The 19,634-nt window shown below is 70.1% G+C and overlaps 1 protein-coding gene across 1 annotated transcript in view; it reads right to left on the bottom strand.

Moving 5' to 3' along the window:
• The window catches only part of HSPA12B (heat shock protein family A (Hsp70) member 12B), a gene marked incomplete at its 5' end in the record, with an annotated part of 11,823 nt that extends 1,421 nt beyond the window's left edge, over positions 1–10,402 (bottom strand). Inside the window, 12 exon segments of the mRNA XM_081998792.1 lie at positions 1–88; positions 305–545; positions 548–562; positions 1,576–1,680; positions 2,265–2,351; positions 4,319–4,490; positions 5,011–5,127; positions 5,307–5,411; positions 5,867–6,053; positions 6,487–6,611; positions 7,448–7,548; positions 10,360–10,402. The exon segment at positions 1–88 is cut by the window's left edge and continues 16 nt beyond it. Coding sequence (XP_081854918.1) covers positions 1–88; positions 305–545; positions 548–562; positions 1,576–1,680; positions 2,265–2,351; positions 4,319–4,490; positions 5,011–5,127; positions 5,307–5,411; positions 5,867–6,053; positions 6,487–6,611; positions 7,448–7,548; positions 10,360–10,402 — 1,386 coding nt within the window.
• Between the last annotated feature and the right edge of the window lie 9,232 nt (positions 10,403–19,634).

Genomic DNA, 19,634 nt, shown 5'->3' with positions numbered 1-19,634 from the left:
CTGGGTGATGGTGGGCTGGAAGAGCTCGCTCATGGCCTCCGAGGACATCCGCAGCATCCCTTGGGACGACCACTTCACAAAGTTGACACTTGGGGAGGGAGAGAGGGTCCGGGGCTGCCCCCCACCAAAGGCACCCCCCACACTGGTCCTCCCCTGGGGACCCCGCCTCACCCAGCAGACCCTGGAGCAGAGCACCCCACCTGCCTGTGCCTGCCGCCCCCCCCCCCCCCCAGTTTAGGTCCCTCTGGGGACATGTGCTCCCCAGGGGTCCCCAGGCCCTGTTACCCCCCGGCCGGGGTCTCACTTGCTCTTCTTGAGGGCCGTCTCCACGTTCTGGCCCCGGTGCTTGCGGTAGAAGTCGATGAAGGAGAAGGGCAGGGAGATGTTGAGGGGGCTGGCGCGGGAGGGGGCTGCCGCCCGCTTGCGGGCTTCGAAGGCGATGGTCAGGTCCACCCAGGCGGCAGGGCGCTTGGCCTTGAAGGTGGCGATGAAATCCTCCCCGAAAATGTGGCACAGCAGCTTCTCGAAGGCCAGGTCCACCCCACGGCCCCATAGGGACCCCCTGGGGACCGGAGGGATGGGTCAGGCAGCATCCCCCCGGCACACACATGCCCGTGTCCCCCATCACCGCGTCCCCAGACCTGCCCCGGCATCATCGAGCGAAGCCTGGGCCGCTTTCTGTGCAAGACTACGGCCCCCAGCCCCGCTGCGGCTCTTCTGTGGGGGGATCAGGGTGGGGGGATGTGGAGGGGACCCCTCTGCCCAGGGCTGGACCAGGGCACAGGCATGGGTCCTGCACTGCCAGGGGGGCATGGAAATGTCCCCCAGGAGCAGGGAGAGGGCAGGCCGCGTCAGCGGTCCCCTGGACCAAAGGGGACACTGTCGGGGGTCCCCGGGTGATGCTCGGGGGGCTCGGTACCCCCCTCCATGGCGTGGCTCTGCAGGGAAGCCAGAGCTGGTGGCTGTCACTTGGGGGCTCCCGTATCTCCAGGGCTGCACCACCACCACGTGCCAAAATCTCACCCCCCGGATGAGCTGAGGCCGGGGGCTTCGTGTGCCCCCCTGGGAGCAGGGTGGGAAGCCGGTGGGCAGGGGCCAGGACACATCCCGCAGCCGGGACCTGTCACCCCCCGCCCCTTCCCTGCATGCCCGGGCGGCGCTGGGACTGCGATCCGCAGCACTTGGGGACGTGGGTGGGCTTTCATGTCCCCAGACCAGGGTGCCCCAGGCCTCAGCCTTGGCTTCTGCCCCGTCCCACCCTGCAACCCCACCCTCTCCCTCCCACATCCCTGTCCAGCTGGCAGCCCCCAGCCCAGCACCCCTGTCCCTGTCCCCCCAAACCCAGCATCCCTGTCCTACCTGAGCCCCCAGCCCAGCACCCCTGTCCCACCGACACCCAGCCCAGCACCCCACCCCGCTCTGCCCCCCAGCCCCTGCCCTGCTCCCCGCTGACACCAGGGGGTGCCACCGGCCCGGGCACGGCGCTCCGGGGCCCAGGAGGGGACCCCGGCCCAGGAGAGGGTCGCTGCGGGGGGCGCCGGAGGAGTCCCGAGGGGTCTGGGGGCCTCAGCGCACCTGAGGCTTTGTACAGCTCCTTCAGCGTCCCCTGCGGCTTCTCGATCTGGTGCACGGTGAGATCCACCGTCCCGCCGCCGCAGTCTGCCACGATGTAGCGGTCACCTGCGGGCGAGGGCAGCGGCCGAGTCGGGGTCCCAGGTCCCTCCCACCCGCTGCAGGGTCTCCCCCCACCCCCCAGCACCAGGGCCTGTTCCCCTGGGATGCCCATCCCATGGGCTGGGAGCAGCCGCCGGGACACAGCCCCCAGGCTGCGCTTTCCCTGGCAGGAAAAAAAATAATTCAGCTTTAACCAAAATATGGGGTTTTGGGTTTTTTCCCCACCCGAAAAACAGCTGAAGAAGTTTTGGAAGGCGGGAGGGGGGATGTTGCAGCATTTGCTTGGAATGACAGGATGGGAAGGTCGCGGACAGACCCTGCCCTCGCCAGCATTGCCTGGGGGTCAAGACCAAGTGACAGACCCAAGCCCTGACACCCTGCGGCAGGACCCTCCCCTGGGGCTGCAGGGGCAGGCTCGGGCTCCCTGGGGGGTTCTGCCACGGAGGGGACATCCAGCCCCCGCTCCCCTCGCCCAGGGTGACCCCGGGGGTCTGGCAGCACCAGCGTGGACTCCTGCTTGTCCCCCCACCCCAGCGAATCCTCCCCGGGGGTCTGGGGTCTGCTGGGGGGGGGGGCGTCACCCCTCCTACCTGCCTGCATTTCCGACCAGAGCTCCCCCATTCCTGACTCCACCAGGAAGGTGCGGCTGTGGCGGGATCGCCGGAGCTGCTCCCGGGCTGCGGGACAGAGCGGAGGGGCTGGCGTCAGGCTGGGGGGCACCGGCGCCAGGAGCATCCCTGGGATCCCCCCCCGGCAGGTGGGGAACACTGCGGGGGGCTGCACTGGGAGCACCGGTTGCCCACTCCCCTCCAACTGGGACACTGCGGAGGAGGAGGAGCTGGTCCAGCCATCCCGCTGCTCCACCCGGGATCCCGCAGGATCCCCCGGGATCCCTCCTCACCATGTCCAGCCAGCGTTGCCCTGGGCCCGGGGGTGTCCCTGGGCGATGCCGCCTCTTCCCCTCTTCTCCCCAGCCCGGGTGGGGTTTCCTCTGCTCCCCCGTCCCAGGGCAGGGGACGTCAAAGCAGCCCGGAAGGGCAGGGAGCTGTTTGGAGAAGGTGGGGTTACCCCGGCCTATTTTGGGCCCCCGGGGTGGGGGGGCCGCTGACTTCCTCAGCTTCAGCCCCGGCGGGCGGCTGAGGGCCCGCCGTAAATCCGGGGGCGACCCCGGCTCTCCGGCCAAACGGGACACCGGCAGCGCCGGGGCTCGGTCCCGGCTGGGCAAACCGGCTGTGCCCGGCAAAGCCCCGGCTCTGCGGCCGGAGCGGGCGGGATGCTGGGGCGCCCACGCGTGGGGGGAGCATCCCCGCGGGCGGCTCGGCGGAGGGTCTCAGCCGGCCCCGGCCCCGCCGGTGGGTCCTCTCCCCGTGCCAGGGCTACGGGCACAGCAGCGACCGGCGAGGTCCGGGTGGGGTCGGGAAGCCTGAGGGCTCGGCCCGCGCGGGGGGGCCGGGCTGGGGGAGGGGGGGGCGAGGAGCCGGCGGGGCCAAGGCCGAGGGAGCTGCCGGGAGGAATCCAGGGCGGCTCCAGCCGAGCCAGCAGAAACTGCTCCGGCTGGAAATGTGGGGAGAGGGGAGGGGAGAGGCGGCCCGGGGACCCGGCGTGGCGCGGGTGGAGGTCAAGGGCGCGTTGGGCCCTGAAAGGGGCCGTGACCACGGGGGACGCACGGCTTGGACGCCTCTCGGGAAAGGAGCCGTCGCCTGCCCCGGCCCCGTGGGCTTGGGGAGGGGGGAATGGGGGGGGCCAAGGGGGGGAAAAACCGGGGAGCAGGGCTCCCCGGAGTTGCCAGAGAGGGGAGCGGCCACGGCCTCCCCCTCGCGCCCTTGGCCCGGTCTCGTCTCTGCCTCGGTTTCCCCAGCACTAGGCGATGCCGGGGCTGGGGGTCCCTGTGGCGGTGGAGCCAGCCCTACCGTGCCCTCATGTGGGGGTGAGGGGTGCTGCGCTCGCTTGACGGCGGCGGGGCACCCACCGAGGGCTCACCCTGGCCCACGCCAGTGCTGTGCCGAAACCTGAATGGCTTTGGCCAGAGTGAGTCTCCTTTGCCTAAGTACCGGAGAAGGGGAAATCATAGGGAAGGGCATGGGGAAGTGGAAATGAGCCTGGAGCTGAGCGGGATGGGGAGGGGGTCAGCCCCCCGGCAAGGGGCCGTGGCAGGAGAGGCCAAAGTGCCTGTGCCAGACCCAGGAGGGGAGCGTGGGGGGTCTCTGGGGAGAGAAACCAGCTCCCTGCCAGCGCTGGCCGGGAACCCGCCAGGGTGCCCATCTCTGTGGGAACGAGCCCCCCTGGGCAGGGTCCGCTCCCAGAGCCCCCCCGCTCCGGGGACAGGACCTGACCCTCGGGGGGCTGCGAGACCACCGGGATAGATGCTGTCTGAGTCCGCACCCCGGCCCCTCTCCGGCCAGCTCCCCGCTCCAGGGTTATGGGGTGCTCAGCCCAGGGACCCCACTGCTGCAGCCAGGGCTGAGCTGAGCCCCAGGGCTGCCTCAAACCCCCTCCCCAGCCGCGGCTGCTGATGGACCCTCAGGACCTGGCTCATGGGGCCAGATCCCTGCCCGCTCCATCTCCCACTACCCCAGCGCCCTACCCTGCCGGGACCCCCTGCCAGCGCCTGGCTGGCAGCTCCCGGTCCCCCGCGGCCGCTCACCCTGCCGAAAGCTGGAGTCGATGGCGTGGTCCGGTGCCAGCCCGTTGGCCGGGGGTTTGCAGCTCAGGTCGATCAGCTGGTGGAGGCGAAGTTTCCTGCAATAAATGGAGGCGGCTTCGGGCTCCAGCGCGATCAGCAGCTGCTCCGGCTTCTCCGGGGACACCAGACCTGCCTGCGGGGAGGACGGGGCGTCGGGGCGGAGAAGGTGCCGGTGCACCGGGGCGTCCCTGCCCGCCGCGGCCTCACGCCGGTGCTCCGGCAGGGCTTTCCCGTCCCCGGCCTTTGCGCGTCGCTCCTGCCCGCAAGGCGCCGTACGTTGCGCAGTGATCCTACGTGTTACGGCTGTACAGCAGGCACCGGCCGTGCTGGAGGGGTGGGTGAGCTCCTGCCCATGCCAGCGGCGGCACCAAGCACCCGAGGGGCATCCCCCATCCCTGGGGGAGCACCTGCCCCCAGCCCCAGCCCCCCGCTTGCTGCACACCCGGCTCTGAAATCCTCCCACCCCACCAACGCCAAGTTTCAAGGCCGGCCCGTGCCCAACAGCCAGAGCCCAGATTTTGTTCCGTCGGTTACAACGAGGGGTCTCTGGCACGTCCTGCTGCAGGCAGCACCCGCAGGGAGAGGCGGGGAAGGAGGTACCCTGCTCCTGCGAGGGTCACCATGCAGAACAGCCCCCCCGGGGGTTCCCTCACCTTGTAGGCAGCCTCCCGCATGAACTGCTTGGCCGGCTGCTTCCAGATGGCCGGCACGGTGATCACCCAGCGGATGGCATCTCTCTCGGGCAGGGACGGGCACTGGTCCTTCAGCTCCTGCCGGGCAAGAAGCAGCAGGTGACCCCCCCCCACCAGGAGCATCGGGGCTCCCGGTGTGGGGCGAGGAAGCAGGACGTGGAGAGGACGACAGGCACGACTTGTGCTCGCGTTTGGGGAGGGAGAGGAGGGCTGGGTGATGGTGCAGGGAGACCCGGCTCGGGTGCCGGGTGCCCCACCTGCACGGCGTGCTGCTTGAAGAAGCGGAGCGCGTGGGCAAACACCTCCAGCGCCTGCATTTTCTTCCCATTGACAGCTTCTAGTTCCGTTTTCATGGTGAGGTCCTGCCGGGAAGCGCAGCAAGAGCAAACAGATCAGGGCACTGGGATGTGGCCGGCATCCCACCCCGGCTCCGTCGGCAAGGCTCGGGCGGGCTGCTCGTCCCCCCCGTGCCAAACAGTCCGGCTGGGGCACGGGCACGCGAGGCGCCGCTCCGCAGCCGCATCCCCCTGCCCTGGAGCAGCTCGGATGGGGGGGAACCAAAAACTCAGCCCCCCACAAAGGGCTAAAACGCTGCTACGTGGCAAGGTGTGCATAAAGCAAATGGGGAGCTGGGCGCGCTCGGTCGGGACGCTGCCGATCAGAGGTTTTTGCTTGTGCCCCTCTCCAGCCCCCCCCGGGTTTCCGCTCCCCCCGGCGAGCCCCTCTCTTTGCTTTCTGCAAAGTGGGGTAAATCCCTGGGGCTCGGCTCAGCTCCCGGCCAGGGTCCCCACGGGACAGGACAGGAGCAGGGACTTACGCTGGTGCTGTGAATCTTCATCTTAAATTTCTCGAAGTAGAGCCAGTCGCGGGCTTCCTCGGGGTCCAGGTCATGGTAGTAGTCCCTGGCAGTGTAGCCGAAGCTGTGGAAGATGCCCTCCGGCGTCAGCAGGAGGCTGGTGGGGGTCTTCTGGTTGGCCACCCCCGGGTCCCCTCCTTCCCATTTCCTGCAAACAGGAGCCGGCAGCCGCCCGTCAACCTCAGGGCCAGAGAACGGGTCCTGTCCCGTGTCATTTATTATGTGGGCACAAGCTCAAGCACCTTAAAGAGGGAGGAAGAAGGGACCAACGGCCCCGGGAAGGGCAGGCACCGAGATTGCTCTACGCCCCGCGCAGCCCCCGCAGGGCTCCTCCGCGCCCGCGCAGGTCGTTACAACGGCGCGCTAACGAAGAGGTGCTCTCACCCCCCCACTCCCGGCGCGGGATTGACGGGCTTCCACGCGCCGCTGCCGGGCGGCATCCCTCACCCGTGGCGCTGCGCGTGTCCGTCGCCCAGCCCGGCTCCATCCCTGCCTCCCAGCAAGCCGACCACCAGCCCCCTTGGGCGACAAGCCCTGCGGGGGCCCAGGGAGCCGCTCCTCGGCCTCCGGCCGCCCCTCACCTCATCATGTGGATGGCCTCGGGGTCGCTGCAGAAGCTGAAGGCGTAGCCGCTGGACGTGGTGCCGAAGTCGATGGCCACCACCACGGCGAAGGAGGCGGTTTGCTGGGAGCGAGCCTCGCTCCTCTGGAACGCAAGGGCAGCCGTTAGGGATGGGCTCTGCCCTGGGGGTCAGCATCGAAACAGAGCTGGCTGCTTCCAGAAAAGGGGTTAAAAAACCCGTGAAGGGGTTAATTTTTCCTGCATCCGGTCTGCAGGCGCTGCCTGGGCAGGGGACGCGGTGATGCTGCGGGTTTCCTCTGCAACGCCGCCGACAACCCGGGCCATTCCTCCTCTCACGCAGGAGTTTCTTCCCGGGCTGGGGCGGTGCGGAGCCCTCCACGCTTGGGCCCTGGCAAGTTTAAGCTGAGATTCCCTAAAACCTTCCTTGCTCCCTCCGCCCCAGAGGCTCCCACGGGTCACCCACCCAAAAACCTCCCCGGCCCAGGCGCTTCAGGGGGCTCCCACTGCTGCCCCCCACAGCTGGTGCTTTCCCGGTGCTGCCTCCGAGCCCCATCCCTTGCCTCCCGGCCGGCCCCTGCGACAGCAGATGGAGACGGCAGGGATCGGCGGTGCCGAAGGAGCCACGAAGACGCGGCGAGCCCCACGCCTGCGTCACCGCGCCGCGCCGCCGCCCTTGCCCGCCGCAGCCTCCCAGCACGTGGGGCGGACACGGAAAGCTGAAAGCCCTCATTAACTTTTAACGTAGCCAGATTCGATAAGCGCAGGCATTAGCTCGCCACGAGAAACGCCGGCGATTAGCGTGGGTGAAGGGATGGTCTCAGAAACGTGCGCGTTCGAGGAGCTGCAAGGACAGCGAGCGCCGGCGAGGAACCGGCTCCGGCACGCTCCGCTGGGTCAGAGGGGACGGCACCGGCGAGACGGACCCCGGCAGCCCCGGGGGGACCCCGCAACTGGCTTACCGGCGACTGGGAGGGCGTCAGTGGGGCGATGCTGCAGCTGTCATGGGGCGTCCCCGGGGAGCCGGGAGGGGACGGCGTGGGGCACCGCTCGCCGTTGGCACCTGGGGACACAGCGGGGTGAGGCTGGGCCGGGAGCGGGCCCCGGCCCCTCCTGAAGACCCTTCCCCAAGGCGAGGGTGACGCGCGACATCCCGAGGAGGGTGCGGCCGGCGCGGGTCTGGCAGCGGAGAGGCCAGAGCCGCTGCCACGGGCTGCTCCCGGTGGGCTCCGCGCAGGGCAGCTCTGGCCTTGGGGGGCTTCCCACGCTTTTTTCAACCCTGTGTGAGGAAGGGTCTAATCAGCACTGATTAAATCAGCAAATGAGGAACCCCTTGGAGGTGTCATAAGGAGGTGCCGGAACCAGGCACACCCGGCGTTAGCACCGGCGGGCTCGCGGGGATCCCCCCGCTGGGTTCGGGGCTTCCGGGCAGGCTTTGGTGATGAGACACGGGCTCAGCGTCCCCTCCATCACCGGGAAGGAACTTGCACTCGGAGGAAGAGGCGCCTCATCCTGAAGCAGGATCTAAAATCGGGCAGGGGAACCTGCAAGCCCAGTTTCTCCCCCTTGACTCTGCAGACGGAGACACTCCCCTGCAGACGAGCAGCCCGGGCTGGGATGGGTCCTGCCTTGCGCATCCGAAGGGGACTGGGGAAAGTGGAAGTGCAGGGGTCTCGGACCAGCAAAGGAGCAGCCGGGTCTAATTCCTTGCAGCTGGTGACAGAAGAGTCGGGACTGAAAACCCGTGGCGTGTTTGCAGTGGCAAGGGCCACGGCGGCTCTCCAGAGCTGCCTATTTTTAAATCAAGACGGCCGTCGTCACGTAAATACCATGCGCCAGGCTCGTTCAGCTTGGCGAGGGCCGGCAGGGACGACTGCGGAGGATGCCAGAGGCTGCTCCGGGCAAGCAGCTGAAACGCTTGTATCCAGCAGGAATGGGGTAAAACTTGGGAAAGAGATGCTGGAGAGCTACTGAGGCAGAGGGAGCGTCTGCAGCTTGACGCCGTGGAGACCTGGCTCCTTGGCCCTCGGCGAGGGGAGGGCTGCCCGGCTCAGACCTGCGGCCACGCCGCAGAGCAGCCCGGTCTGGTGGAGACCCAGAAACTCCTGCGTCAGCCCGTGGTAACTCTGAGACGTCGAGGTTGGGGCTGCGCGGGGAGCTCGGGGAGGCTGTGCCGTCCTGCGCTGCCGTGAGCCGCGGACGTGCACCGGGACGGGCAGCGTGGCGCAGTGGCTGCGCGGTCGCCCTCGCCCTGCGGAGCCTCCTCCTCCTCCTCCTCCTCCTCAAGACGCCAGCCAGCTTGGCGTCTCCTCAGGTGACCCCCCTCCAGCTCCTCCGGAAGCCTTGTCCCGGGGACCCCCATTAATCCCGGTGTGCCGGCCCACTGCAGAAGTGCCGGTGGGATGCCTGGCCCCCGGCCCAGCCAGTGCCGGGACGGGGCAAGCCCCGGCGCCGTCCCGCGCACCTGTGGCGCGGGGCTGCCTGCACTCCTCGTGCCACGTGGCTCCAATTAGCAGAGGGGATTAATCACCCGCCCCCGCGAGAGCACCGGCCGATGGACGGGTGGGGGCAGCTGGGAAGGGGCCGGGGCAGCTGATGGAGTGGGGCCACCGGCTGGCCCTGGCTCCGGTGCTGGGAACGGGACGTGGGGTCCGGGCGGTGACACCGGTGAGGCCGAGGGACCCTCCAGCCCATGGGCTCCGCTGAGACCCACGCTTCGGGCTTGCCTTCCCGGCCAGGAGGCTCCGTGCCGGGGGCTTGCCGGGATGCGACCACGGGAGCGGCGATAAGCAGCCACCCACGCCCAGCTGGACTCCGGAGAGGTTTTGGGGTGGAGGAGGCTCCTCGGGCTTTCCTCAGGGAAGCGTAAAACCCCAGCTCTCCCTCTGCCAGAGGGTGCTGGCCGCTGCTCCCTGTGCCCAGGCGAATCCACCCCAGCTCCCACTGCCACCAGTTTGCACCAGGACGCCCAAGAGGCACCTCCCTAAATCCCTCTGGCAGCTCGGGACCTGCAGCGGGGGTGCTCTGGGACCCCCCCACGGCAGCAGCCGTGGGGCAGGGGCTGGGCTCCGCCGCACGGGCACCCCCCATCCTGGCAGTGGGGGTCCCGGCTGATCCCCGTTGCTTTGGCTCCTCGGCTGGCTGAGAGCTGAGCCGCCGGCACGTCGCTTGCGGTGTTGGGGACGGCGCTTTGCCGCGTGCCCCCGGGGAGCTGTGCTGGTGGGCTCAGCCGCTCCCCACCGCGACACGGCTCCGCTCCCTTCACACCTGCTCCGTAAGTGCCTTTCGCTGTATCCTGTGTCTGTGCCATGAATATTTGATCCCCGACAAACAGGAACGTCGCTCCCGCTGCCTCTGCGTGCCGGCGAAGCCCCGCGGCGGGGGCGGCCGGTGTCCCTTGGCCGCGGGGGAAGCGTCGCCCAGGCTGGGCAGGGAGCCGGCAGCTCGGCCGGGCTTTGAGCCCGGCGTTCCGGAGACCCAGCCCGGGGCCGCGCGCTCGAAGCATCTTTCTGGATGCGGATCCAGAGCCGGAGCCGGCACCCGCCAGCGCGTGGGCACCGGGCTCCCAGGGATCGGGGGGGACCCTGCAGGGGGTTATTCCTCGCAGTCGCCTCTTTTGTGTTCGCAGGGTCAGGTTTCCTCGCCGCAGCTGGTTCCGGTTACCCCGGCGCAGCTCGGGGCGCTCCTCCGTGCCGCAGACCGGGGGGTGAGTGCGGAGGGGACGGGGGCTGCGGGGCGGGGTGCGCGGGGAGGCGAAGGGAGAGGGGACCCGAGTGTCACACTTGCAGAGAGCTCGTCTCTGGTGATGGGGGGGCAGGGGACACCCCCCACTGCGCCATCCCCGCCGGGCACCCTCCCGGGGGAGCTGCCTTACCCATCCTGAGACTCTGCATCCCGGGCTCCAGGAGCGTCGCCATGGCGGCCTCGCCTTCCGGCTGCAAGACAAGGAGGGGCGACCATGAGACGAGTGTCCGTGTGCCCGGAGCCGCTGGCTGCCCCCTCGGCAGTGGGGTGCACCACGTGCCACGGGCTGGGGTGTCCTCGGGGAGCCCTCACCCCCCTGAGCCACACCGGCTCAGCCCCCCTGGAAGACAGGGCTGGCTGGGACCCCCCATCCACAGTAGAGGGGCTGCAGGTGGGAGACCCCAAAGCCCGGGGGCTCAGGTGGCAATAGGGTGCGGGGGGCTGTGGCGGGGGCTGTGCCGGTGCAGCACGCAGCCGACGGGCACCGGCCGGGCCCTGGCACGGCCGCCGGCCCAGCCTCTGCCTTTCATTAAGCAGGTCCGGGAGATGTGCGCGGTGCAGAGGCTGTGTGCAAACTGCCGTTCCGCGCTGCAGGTGTTTCGGCTTTAATCAAAGGAAGAAACCGAGGGCAGGTGATTCTTTAAATGTCCTTGTCTGAAGCAGTCGCTGCCCGGGGCCGGGCTCCCTGCAGCGTAGTGGCCACGCTGGAGGTGTCCCTGGCCATCCTGGGGGCCAGTGTCAACCGGCTCTGAAACCGCTTCCCTGCCTAATCGGCTCCTGGCTCTCTGCCCGGCGCGAGTGCATCCCATCGCCTCCGAGGCTGCCTGCTCCGCACCGGCCGCTTTCATCCCGCGGAGCTGCGGGCTCAGGACAAGGCTTAGCTCAGCCGGGAGAGGCTTTGCTCTAAGCCAAACCCACCCACGCGCTGCCGGCCCGGCGGCCAGACCCTGCTCTCGGCAGCCTCCCGAGAAAAAAGCCTTGTGCTAAGAATGGCGGGTGGTCAGCCTTCCCCGGGCTGGGGGCTCCGGCCACCCCTGCGGAGGAGGCAGCGGGGGGCTGAGCGAGGGCGAGCGCGGCCGATGCAGGCTGCTGGCCCCGCGGCAGCCGGGAGCGTGGTGCCGGTGGCCCTGGGAGGGCAGGGGGGTATCCGGCAGGCTGAGGCTGTCGGGGAGGCTTCTACGCCGCAGCTGGGCTGGTCCGTGGGGTTGTGAGAGCCCTGCGGGGACGTGCCGGGGGATCGCCCTTCCAGCGCGGGGAACGTGCGTCTCCTCTGGCAGGAGCTCTGCCCGCGGCGTAGCTCATGTTTTCGGCGGCTCTTTGTCCTGTCTGCGGGTCCGACACCCCCCGTGCTGCTCCGGGGCCAGGCGAGGGGCAACCCCGGGTCCGCCAGCCCGGAGCCCAGCCCGACGGGGGCCGCGGGGCTGCTCTCTGCGTCCGGGCGCCCGTCCCTGGCGTCTGAGCGCCGGGGAGGCCGCGGGCGTCGCGCTGATGCAGGGAGCCGGCAGCCCGGGCAGGAGGGAGACGCGGGAGCCTGGGCTCTGGTGACCCAACGGCCCCGCGCCCTGCCGCGGCCGTGGGGTGAGGCGGGCAGTGGGTGCGGAGCCCGTGCAGAGCCCGGGGCTGGAACGCTCCGCCTCGGCAAACCAAACCGGCAGCGGGTCTCGCCGGGGGGTGGCTGGCAGCCGCCCTCGTCCCCACGCCGCCGAGCCCCTGCCTGGGGTCCCGGCGAGGGCGTGAGCGGGCTCCGCACGCCGAGGGACTGAGGGTCCGCCGGCCCCCGGGGGGGCTCATCCAGCCGTGCCTCTCCTCGCGCGGTGCTGGGGACCCCCGCTCGCGCCCCGCGCCGGGCGCTGGTGAGGCTTTGGGGGGCCTGGCACCCTGCCATCCCAGCCGGTGCCTGAGCGGGGCACGCTCCTGTGTCGAGCGCAGCCGTGCAGAGCCCTCGCGCGCTCCGGTGCTGTCCCCACGCGGACCCCGGGCGGCGACCCCCCAGGGACGCGGGCTGAAGCCCCCGGCTCTGGGGGGCCCTGCCGCGCCGCCGGGGAGGGGGTCCCGGCGGCTCCCGGCGCTTGCTCCGGCAGCTTGTGCAGCAGCAGCGTTTTTGAGGACTTTCCACCATTTCCGCCTCTGCAGGGGCTCACGGAAACGGGGAAAGGAAACAAGTTTGGGACGGCTTCAGGGCAGGCGAGGCGGGCAGGCGGACAGGCAGGGCTCCAGCGCCTCGGCCCCCGAGCGTGGCACGGAGACGCCGGCTTCGCCGGACATGGTACCCCCGCGGCTCCGGCCGCCCCAGCTGCAGAGGTGCTCAGGCAGCTGTGGGGCTGGGCTCCAGATGTGCAGGGAGCGGGAGGAGGCGTTCGTCCCCACAAGCCTCTTGTGCCGGCAGCGAGCACGTCTGCGGGGCCGGGGAGACCCCGATCCGCTGGGCAAAGCTGCCGGGTGCCCATGGCTGTTTGTGGGAGTCCTGCCCTGCTCGGCCGTGGCCGGGACGTGGCAGCCGGCGGGACGTCCCCGGCGCGGCGTGCCCCGGCACGGGCTGCCGCAGCACTTGCAGCCCCTGCGCGGGGCTGGCACGCCGCGACGCTGTCCCTCTGGTCGCGGTGGTATTCCCGCCGGCCGCCGCAGTGTCCCCCCAGGGACGGGGCGCCCAGGGGATGGGGCCCACGGAAGCCCGGTGCAGCGATCGCCGCTCCCACCCGTGCTCACAGCCCACGTCCTCGCTGGGGACAGGCCCCCGCAGGCCTGACACCCTCGCGCCCCCGGTGCCGGCGTGCTCGCTCGCCAGCGTCCCCAAACTGGGGCGGGATCCCAGATGTCCCCGCCGGCTGGGGAGGTGACACCCTCGCCCCGGACAGGGCAGGAGCCGGGCGACGCCGGGTCCCTGCCGTGCCCACGGTGCCTCCGCCGGTCCCCAGCTCCCGCGAAGCCCCACGGCCGCTTACCTCTGTGGGGTGGGACAGGTTGGGGACCCCTCGGTCCAGCCACCGTCTTCTCGCTCCAGCTGTGCCAGCCGGGGTGCCGGCTCCCGCCGGCGGCGGCGATGCCCTCCTGCCCGCGGCTGCCGGCGACGCCCAGCGGCTCCCGCCCCGGCCTGCCCGCGCCGCCGGCCCCGCCGCGCAGCCCCCTGCTCTCCGGCTTCCTCTGGCTTCCCCGAGCGCCTTCCTCCCACTCCCACTCCCGGCCGGCGCCCAGCCCAGCCAGCGCCTCAAATTGCAATTCCAGCTGCAGATGTGGGAGCAGGAGGAGGAGGCAGGGCCAGCGCCGCCGGGAATGAAACCTAAACTCCCCGCTCGGCCCTGGGCTCGCCACAGCCTCCCTGAGCCGGGGGACCGCAGGCTGCCGAGGGGGGACGGACGCCCGAGGGGGACGAGGCTCCCAAAAGAGCCGGAGACGAGGATGCTGGGGGGAGAGGGGAGAGACACCGACAATCCTTCGCCTCTGCCGGTGCCGTTACACCATTGATTTGTCTTTTCTCCGTCCCCACGCATGTTTCTCTCCCAGTTTCTGTCACCCTCTTCATCCTGGCTGACGCACCAGACGTAGCCCCACGGCTCCATCTTTACCTCCCGCTGGCTCTCTGCCCGTCTGTCCGTCTGCTTGTCTGTCCATCTGTCCATACATCCAGCCACCTCCTGACTTCAGAGCCCCATTTCTCCCACCCCCACGACCCCCCCCCAAAGCTGCGCTGCTCTCCTCTCCGGATGGGAAAGCAGTGCCGGGGTCTCCCAAGGGCGAGAGGCAGGCGAGGGCTCTGTCCTACAGCTCCTAAAGGTCTCCGTGCCGAGAAGAAACCATCTGTGGAGGTCTCAGAAGCACAGAGAGATCATTGAGATCATTGGGATCATTGAGATGATTTGGGTCATTGGGATCATTGAGGTATTTGGGATCATCGAGATCATTGGGATCGTTGTCATCATTGAGGTAACTGGGATCACTGAGATCACTGGGATCACTGAGATCATTGGGATCACTGGGATCGTTGGGATCATTGAAATCATTGGGATTGTGCCTCGAGGTCACGAAGCCAAGGTGTATAAAATTAAGGTATATAAAACTAAGGTGTATAACGCGGTACGTGTAAATTGGATCCCAAAAGGATTATCTAGCAGGTCCTAAACCGTCACAGGGAGTGGAGACTCCGTGCTGCTGGAGTCGTACCAGGGGAAACCTTGGTATCGTTGCCGGGACGGTCCCCGGGGGCACGAGGCTGCGGGGCCCGGCGGTGCGGCAGGGCCGCGGGCAGGACTGCCCGTGAGCCGGATGCGATGGAAGGACGGGCACGGAAAGCCCCGCGGCTGGGAACGGGCACTGGCCGGAGATGCGGCGGCCTGGAGCAGGACGTGCCAGAACATCAGCCGCGAGCAACGGGCCGACGCTGGTGGGGGACGCGGGGGCGGGAGCAGAGCGGCCGCTGCGGCAGCACCGTCTGCGCCGGCGCCTGCGCTGCCGCGGGGACATCCGAGTGCCGGAGAGGGCGGAGGGGTGAATGCTGGAGCGGCAGCGAGGGGCTGCGCTCTCTGCGTGGAGCTCGAGTCCCTCCCGGGGGCTCAGGTCTCTGAGCGGAGGTGAAGTTCCCCGGCCTTCGCTCTTCTCCCTGGGCTGGGCAGCCCCGACGCCCCGGCGATGGGCCCTGCAGGGTGAACGCAGCCCGAGGGCCACGCTCCACGCGTGCCTCCCTGGGAAGGCGCTGGGGGACTCTTCCTCACGGAGCTGAGAAGGGCTGGAGCGCCGGGCGTGCCTGCGACGTGCCTGCGACGCGTGCCCCGCACACCTATCGCCGCACGCGCGCGCGTCCGTCCCCCGACTCACCGTACCCTCGCGTCCCCCCGCCCGCGCCCCTCCAATCTGCCCGCCCGCCGCCTGCACCCTCCCCTCCTCTCGCCGTAGCAGCATCCGAGTCTCTGGTCCCAGTTTGGGAACTGGGAAGAGCCTAGACGGCGCCTGGATGTGAGCTGGGCTGGGAGGGGGGCTGAGCAGGCAGCTGCTGCGGGCAGAGCAGGCAGGAGCCGGGCAGGGCTAGGGCCCGTCGCCGGGGGCTCCTGAGCGGGCTCTGTGTGCACGCGGACACGCGTGGGCACGTGTGGGCGCGTAATGCATGCACACACGCACGTGCGTGTACGGGCAGACACGCGTGCGCACGTACCCGCGCACGCGCGTCGCATCCCGCTGCCCGCGCCCGCGGGACAGAAAAAGCCGCGTTTCAGGGCACACGGGGCAGCAGGTGCCCGGCTGTACCGGGGCTGTACCGGGGCTGTACCGGGGCTGTACCGGGGCTGGTGGGGTCGAGGTGCCGGGCCGGGTGGCGGGAGCAGGGAGGTCTCAGCCCCACACGGCCACCCCGGAGCCGGGGAAGGTTCTGGAGAGAGAGGAGGAGGAGGAGGAGGGGAAGAGCGGGGCGGGGGGCCACGCCTGTGTTTTCTTCCCTGGCGCCTGGTCAGGGGATGAGGTAGCGCCTTCCGGTAATTGAGGCAAGGCCCCTGGAAAGCCTCGGGGAGGCAGGAAGCCCGGGAGGAGAGCAGGGAACCGGGGCTGGGGAGCGAGCACCGGTCCCCGGCCCGGGCGCAGAGCCTCTCTCTGCCGGGGGGAGGGCAACCCCGGGGCCGGGCCGGTGTGTCCCCCGCGCCCGCACCCCGTGCTGCTCCCGGGCCGGCACCGGCGGCCGCTCTGCCGGAGCCGGGGCGGCCGCCGGCCGGGCGCAGCCCTGCGGAGCTGCGGGCAGCCCGTCCCCTCCTGCCCAGTTCACCCAGTTTGCTCCCCAAAGGCCGGCAGCATCTCCTGGGGCGAGCAAAGCGGAGCCAGGACCTGCAGCGCGAGGAGGGCAACCTTCCTCCTCCTCCTCCTCCTCCTCTCCCAGCCGGGCGCCACTCAGGGGGCTGGGGGAGCGGGATGGAGACGCAGGCGATGGGATGGGTGCAAACGGGGGCACAGGAAGGTGCCACAACCAGACCAAGGTCTTCGCGACCTTGATGCCAAGGGGATCCCCCAGAGAAGGGGGGGTGCTGTCGCCTGCGGCCCCCCCGCTGCCCGTGCCGGCACGCCGGGAGCACGCCCGGCCTGGGAAGGGCCGGCTCGCGTCCTTCTCACGGCACAGCCCATGCTTGCAGCCGGGGGCAGAGCCGCCGGCGGGGCCGGCGCTTGCAGGAGGCCGTGGTGACGACGGCCAGGCAGGGTGGGTACCAGCCGATTTACGAAATTTCCCGTTGTTGGACACACCGTCCAGCCCCGCTCTTCCTTGCGGAGCCGCGGCCCCCTCGTGCTGTTTCGGCTCCCTCCGAGGCGGCACAGCCCCGCCGCCCCGGCTGACATCCCCGCGCGCTGCCCCGGCGGGGGCTTTTCTGGGTTGGCAGCCCCCGCTCCGGCTTCCCGTGGTGGAAGGCACTGGAGCAGAGGGGCCACCCGCCGTCGCCGTGTGCGTGGTGTGGCACAGGCCATCAGCAAACAGCCCGTGCCTCAGTTTCCCCGTTGTCCCCATGCCGGAGGTTTCGGGGCCTGGCTGCTGCCCCAGTCCCAAAGCGGTACCGTCGCGCCCGCGGGCCCCGAGGGTGCCGGGAGCCCCACGGGCCCCGGGCGTTTGGGAAACGGCGGGGGCTGTGACCCCCTCCCAGCCGTGATCCACGCCGTCCCTCCGTGCCCCCCCGGCGTGATCCACCCCCCGGCACGGGGCTGACGCTGGGAGAGGGGCAGCCCCATGTGCGTGCCTGCGTGCGCAAACACGCGCCCCGTGCGCCCGGCCTCCCCGGGAAACCGCGGCAGTGCACGGCGCCTTCGCGGTGCTCACCGCACCTTTCATCTCCCCGGGCCCGCCATTGTCTCCCGGCCCGCGGCCATGCCGGCTTCCTTCCCGGCCTCTCCCCTTCCCCGGCCCGGCCCCGGCCGCCGGCACGGCCGAGGCCGAACACCCAGCGGGGTCCCGCCGGCCGAGCCGGCTGGACCCCCGGGTGCTCGTCCCAGCCCCGGGGTCCCTGCGCGGTGGAGGAGCAGGAGGCGGAGGGTGCTCGGGGAGGCAGCGCCGGGCCGGCTGATGGGGGCTGCGGGCGTGCGTGCCGGGGTCGTCACGCCCGCCGGCCGCCTGGCCCGGCTCCGAGCCCCCGCCCGCCGGGCGCCTGGAAGGCGTTAGCCAGCCGGGCTGGCGTGTTGGCCGCCGAGGAGGAGGGCACGCGAGCGCGGCTCCGGGCGCCGAGGCACGCGGAGAGGAGCCGGCGCTGCGCTGCCCCCCGCTCCCCGCGGCTCCCACCACCGGTCAGCGGAGATTTCCTGAACCGGGTCAGCTGGAGTTCTCCGGGAAAGGAAAATAAACCCGGCGAGAGGGCCCGAACGGGGGGCGTGGGGCTGCGGGAGGACGGGCGCGGCAGCTCGGCCTCGGGGACCGCTGTGCTGTCGCGGTCGGGGCTGCTGGGTCCCCTCCCGGTGCCCAGCTGTGCCCAGCTGTGCCCGTGCCTCTGCACTGCCAGCCCTGGCCTCTCTCTGGAGCGCCCACGGGTGCTGCCGAGGCCGCCCCGGGTGGTCGCCTGCCTCTCCCACCCTCTGCCCGGGGCGGGCAGGGCCGCGCTGGGGCGGACCGCGGGCACGCCGCACTCGCGGCTCTCCGAAAGCGGCGCTGCTGGGAGAGGCCGGAGGGGTTTGGGATGCTCCGCGTTCCCCCAGGATGGCACAGCCGGCTCCCGGCTGCCCGCCCGCACCCGGGGAGGAGAAGCTTCGCTTCCCCCGGGCACACTCAGCCGTGCGGGGCACCGCCGCCGGCTGCCCCCGGCCACTCCCCGGGAAGGAAATTGGGGGATCTGAAACCAAAACGGACCTTTCCAGCCTCCTGCGTCCTGGGGGTCCCCGTGCCCGGGCCCTGCTCAGCACAGACCCAGCAGCGCGGTGGGACGGGGGGGCTCCCGCGGGCCTCCAGCTACGGCTCCCGAGACTGATGTTTCAGGTCCTGATAACCGTGAGCGGTGAAAAATGGATGAGCAAAATGCAAAATTATGTAGCAAAGTGGCTGCAGCCAGGAACAAGGGAGCTGGGCGACGCAGGAAGGATCTTTAGCCTCTTCCCCGCGGTCCCGGCCGCCGTTAGTAATGCAATGCAGGCGAGAGCCGTGTCGGGGACATCGTCTTGACAGCGGCCGTCCCTGAGTGCTTTCAAACACGTCCTTCGCTTCGGGCTCAGCGTCCTCCCCCGTGCGCGGCGGGAGGGATGGCCGGGAGCGGGTCGGGAGCGTCTCGCACCCTGCACGACGGCCGAACGTGGCCCCATTGCTTCGGCTTCAAGCGCTGGGGCTGGAGGGGGCTTTGGGCAGGAAAGAGTGCCTGGATGCGTCCCAGGCGGTGACAGTCCCGGGGTGTCCTGGGGATGGGCAGCGGCGGGGCGAGGGCATCCTTCCCGGGAAAAACGTGTTGTGGGAGGATGCCTTAAAAGCTTCCCGTGAAGCTGCTTCCTCTGCACTCCCCAGCAAGCGTGCAGATTTTCTAGATGACGTTTCACTGCCAGCAGTTTTGGCAGAAACTGCTTTTTCCCCGCCAGAAAACTGAAGAGAAACCCCAAATCAGGGTGTTTCCATCCGAAGCTGCTGCCGCGGTTCTTCACGAAACCTCTCGTGAACGGGAGAGCCGATTCTCACGCCGCCGCGGCTCTCCCGTTCTGTTGGCGCCGAGGGGCTCGTCCCGCAGAGACCAAGCTGCTCCCGGCGGCGCGGTGAGGGGACGGGCGGGAGGGACCCCACCACAGCCCTGGGGGAGACGGGGCCCGCTTGCCCCCCAGCCGGCCGCGGCAGGGCCGGCTCTTTGTGGGATGGCTCCCGAAAAGCAATGGCTCACGCTAAGCTGAAGAGCCAAGCGTATTTTTCATCTTAAAATGGTGTTTTTTCATCTTAAAAGTGGGTGTAACGGAGCGGGAGCACAACCGAAGGAAGGAGAGTTGCGGCCTCGGCCGTTGGGCATGGCTCCCTGCCCCGGGAGAGGAGGGCAGGAGCAGAGCTGATGCTCCCTCCGCCATTTCTCATCCTTCCCGGCTGCTGCCCGCTCGCCGCCCCCTCCCCAGCCCCGTGTCCCCGTGGGACCGGTGCCATCTGTCCCCCGCCACGCTGCAGCTCTTCAGGAGCTGCCGGCGGCTCCGGGTCTGCCAGCGGGAAAATGCTTCCGGCCCATCCCAGCGTTGCCGCAGGTGGGAGCGAGGGGGCACTTGGCCTGTGCCAGGGGTGCCAGGCTTCCCCCGGGCGCCTGGGAGGGCTGCCCGTGGCTGGGGGAGCTGGGGACGGAGGGTTCCACCGCTGTCCTCGGGTCCCCGTGCCTCTTGAGGAGCTGCCAGCGAAAGACACGGAGCCGGCCTGGCCCCGTGCCCGGGAAGGCAGAAGCAGCCTCAGGGTCCCGGCCGGGATGGGGCGAGGGTGGCCGCGGGTCCCCCAGCCGGGGGGATGCTCGA

The sequence above is a fragment of the Phaethon aethereus genome (assembly GCF_964289735.1).
Source record: "Phaethon aethereus genome assembly, chromosome: 4".
NCBI lineage: Eukaryota > Metazoa > Chordata > Aves > Phaethontiformes > Phaethontidae > Phaethon > Phaethon aethereus.
This window is presented reverse-complemented; position numbering and strand designations above follow the sequence as displayed.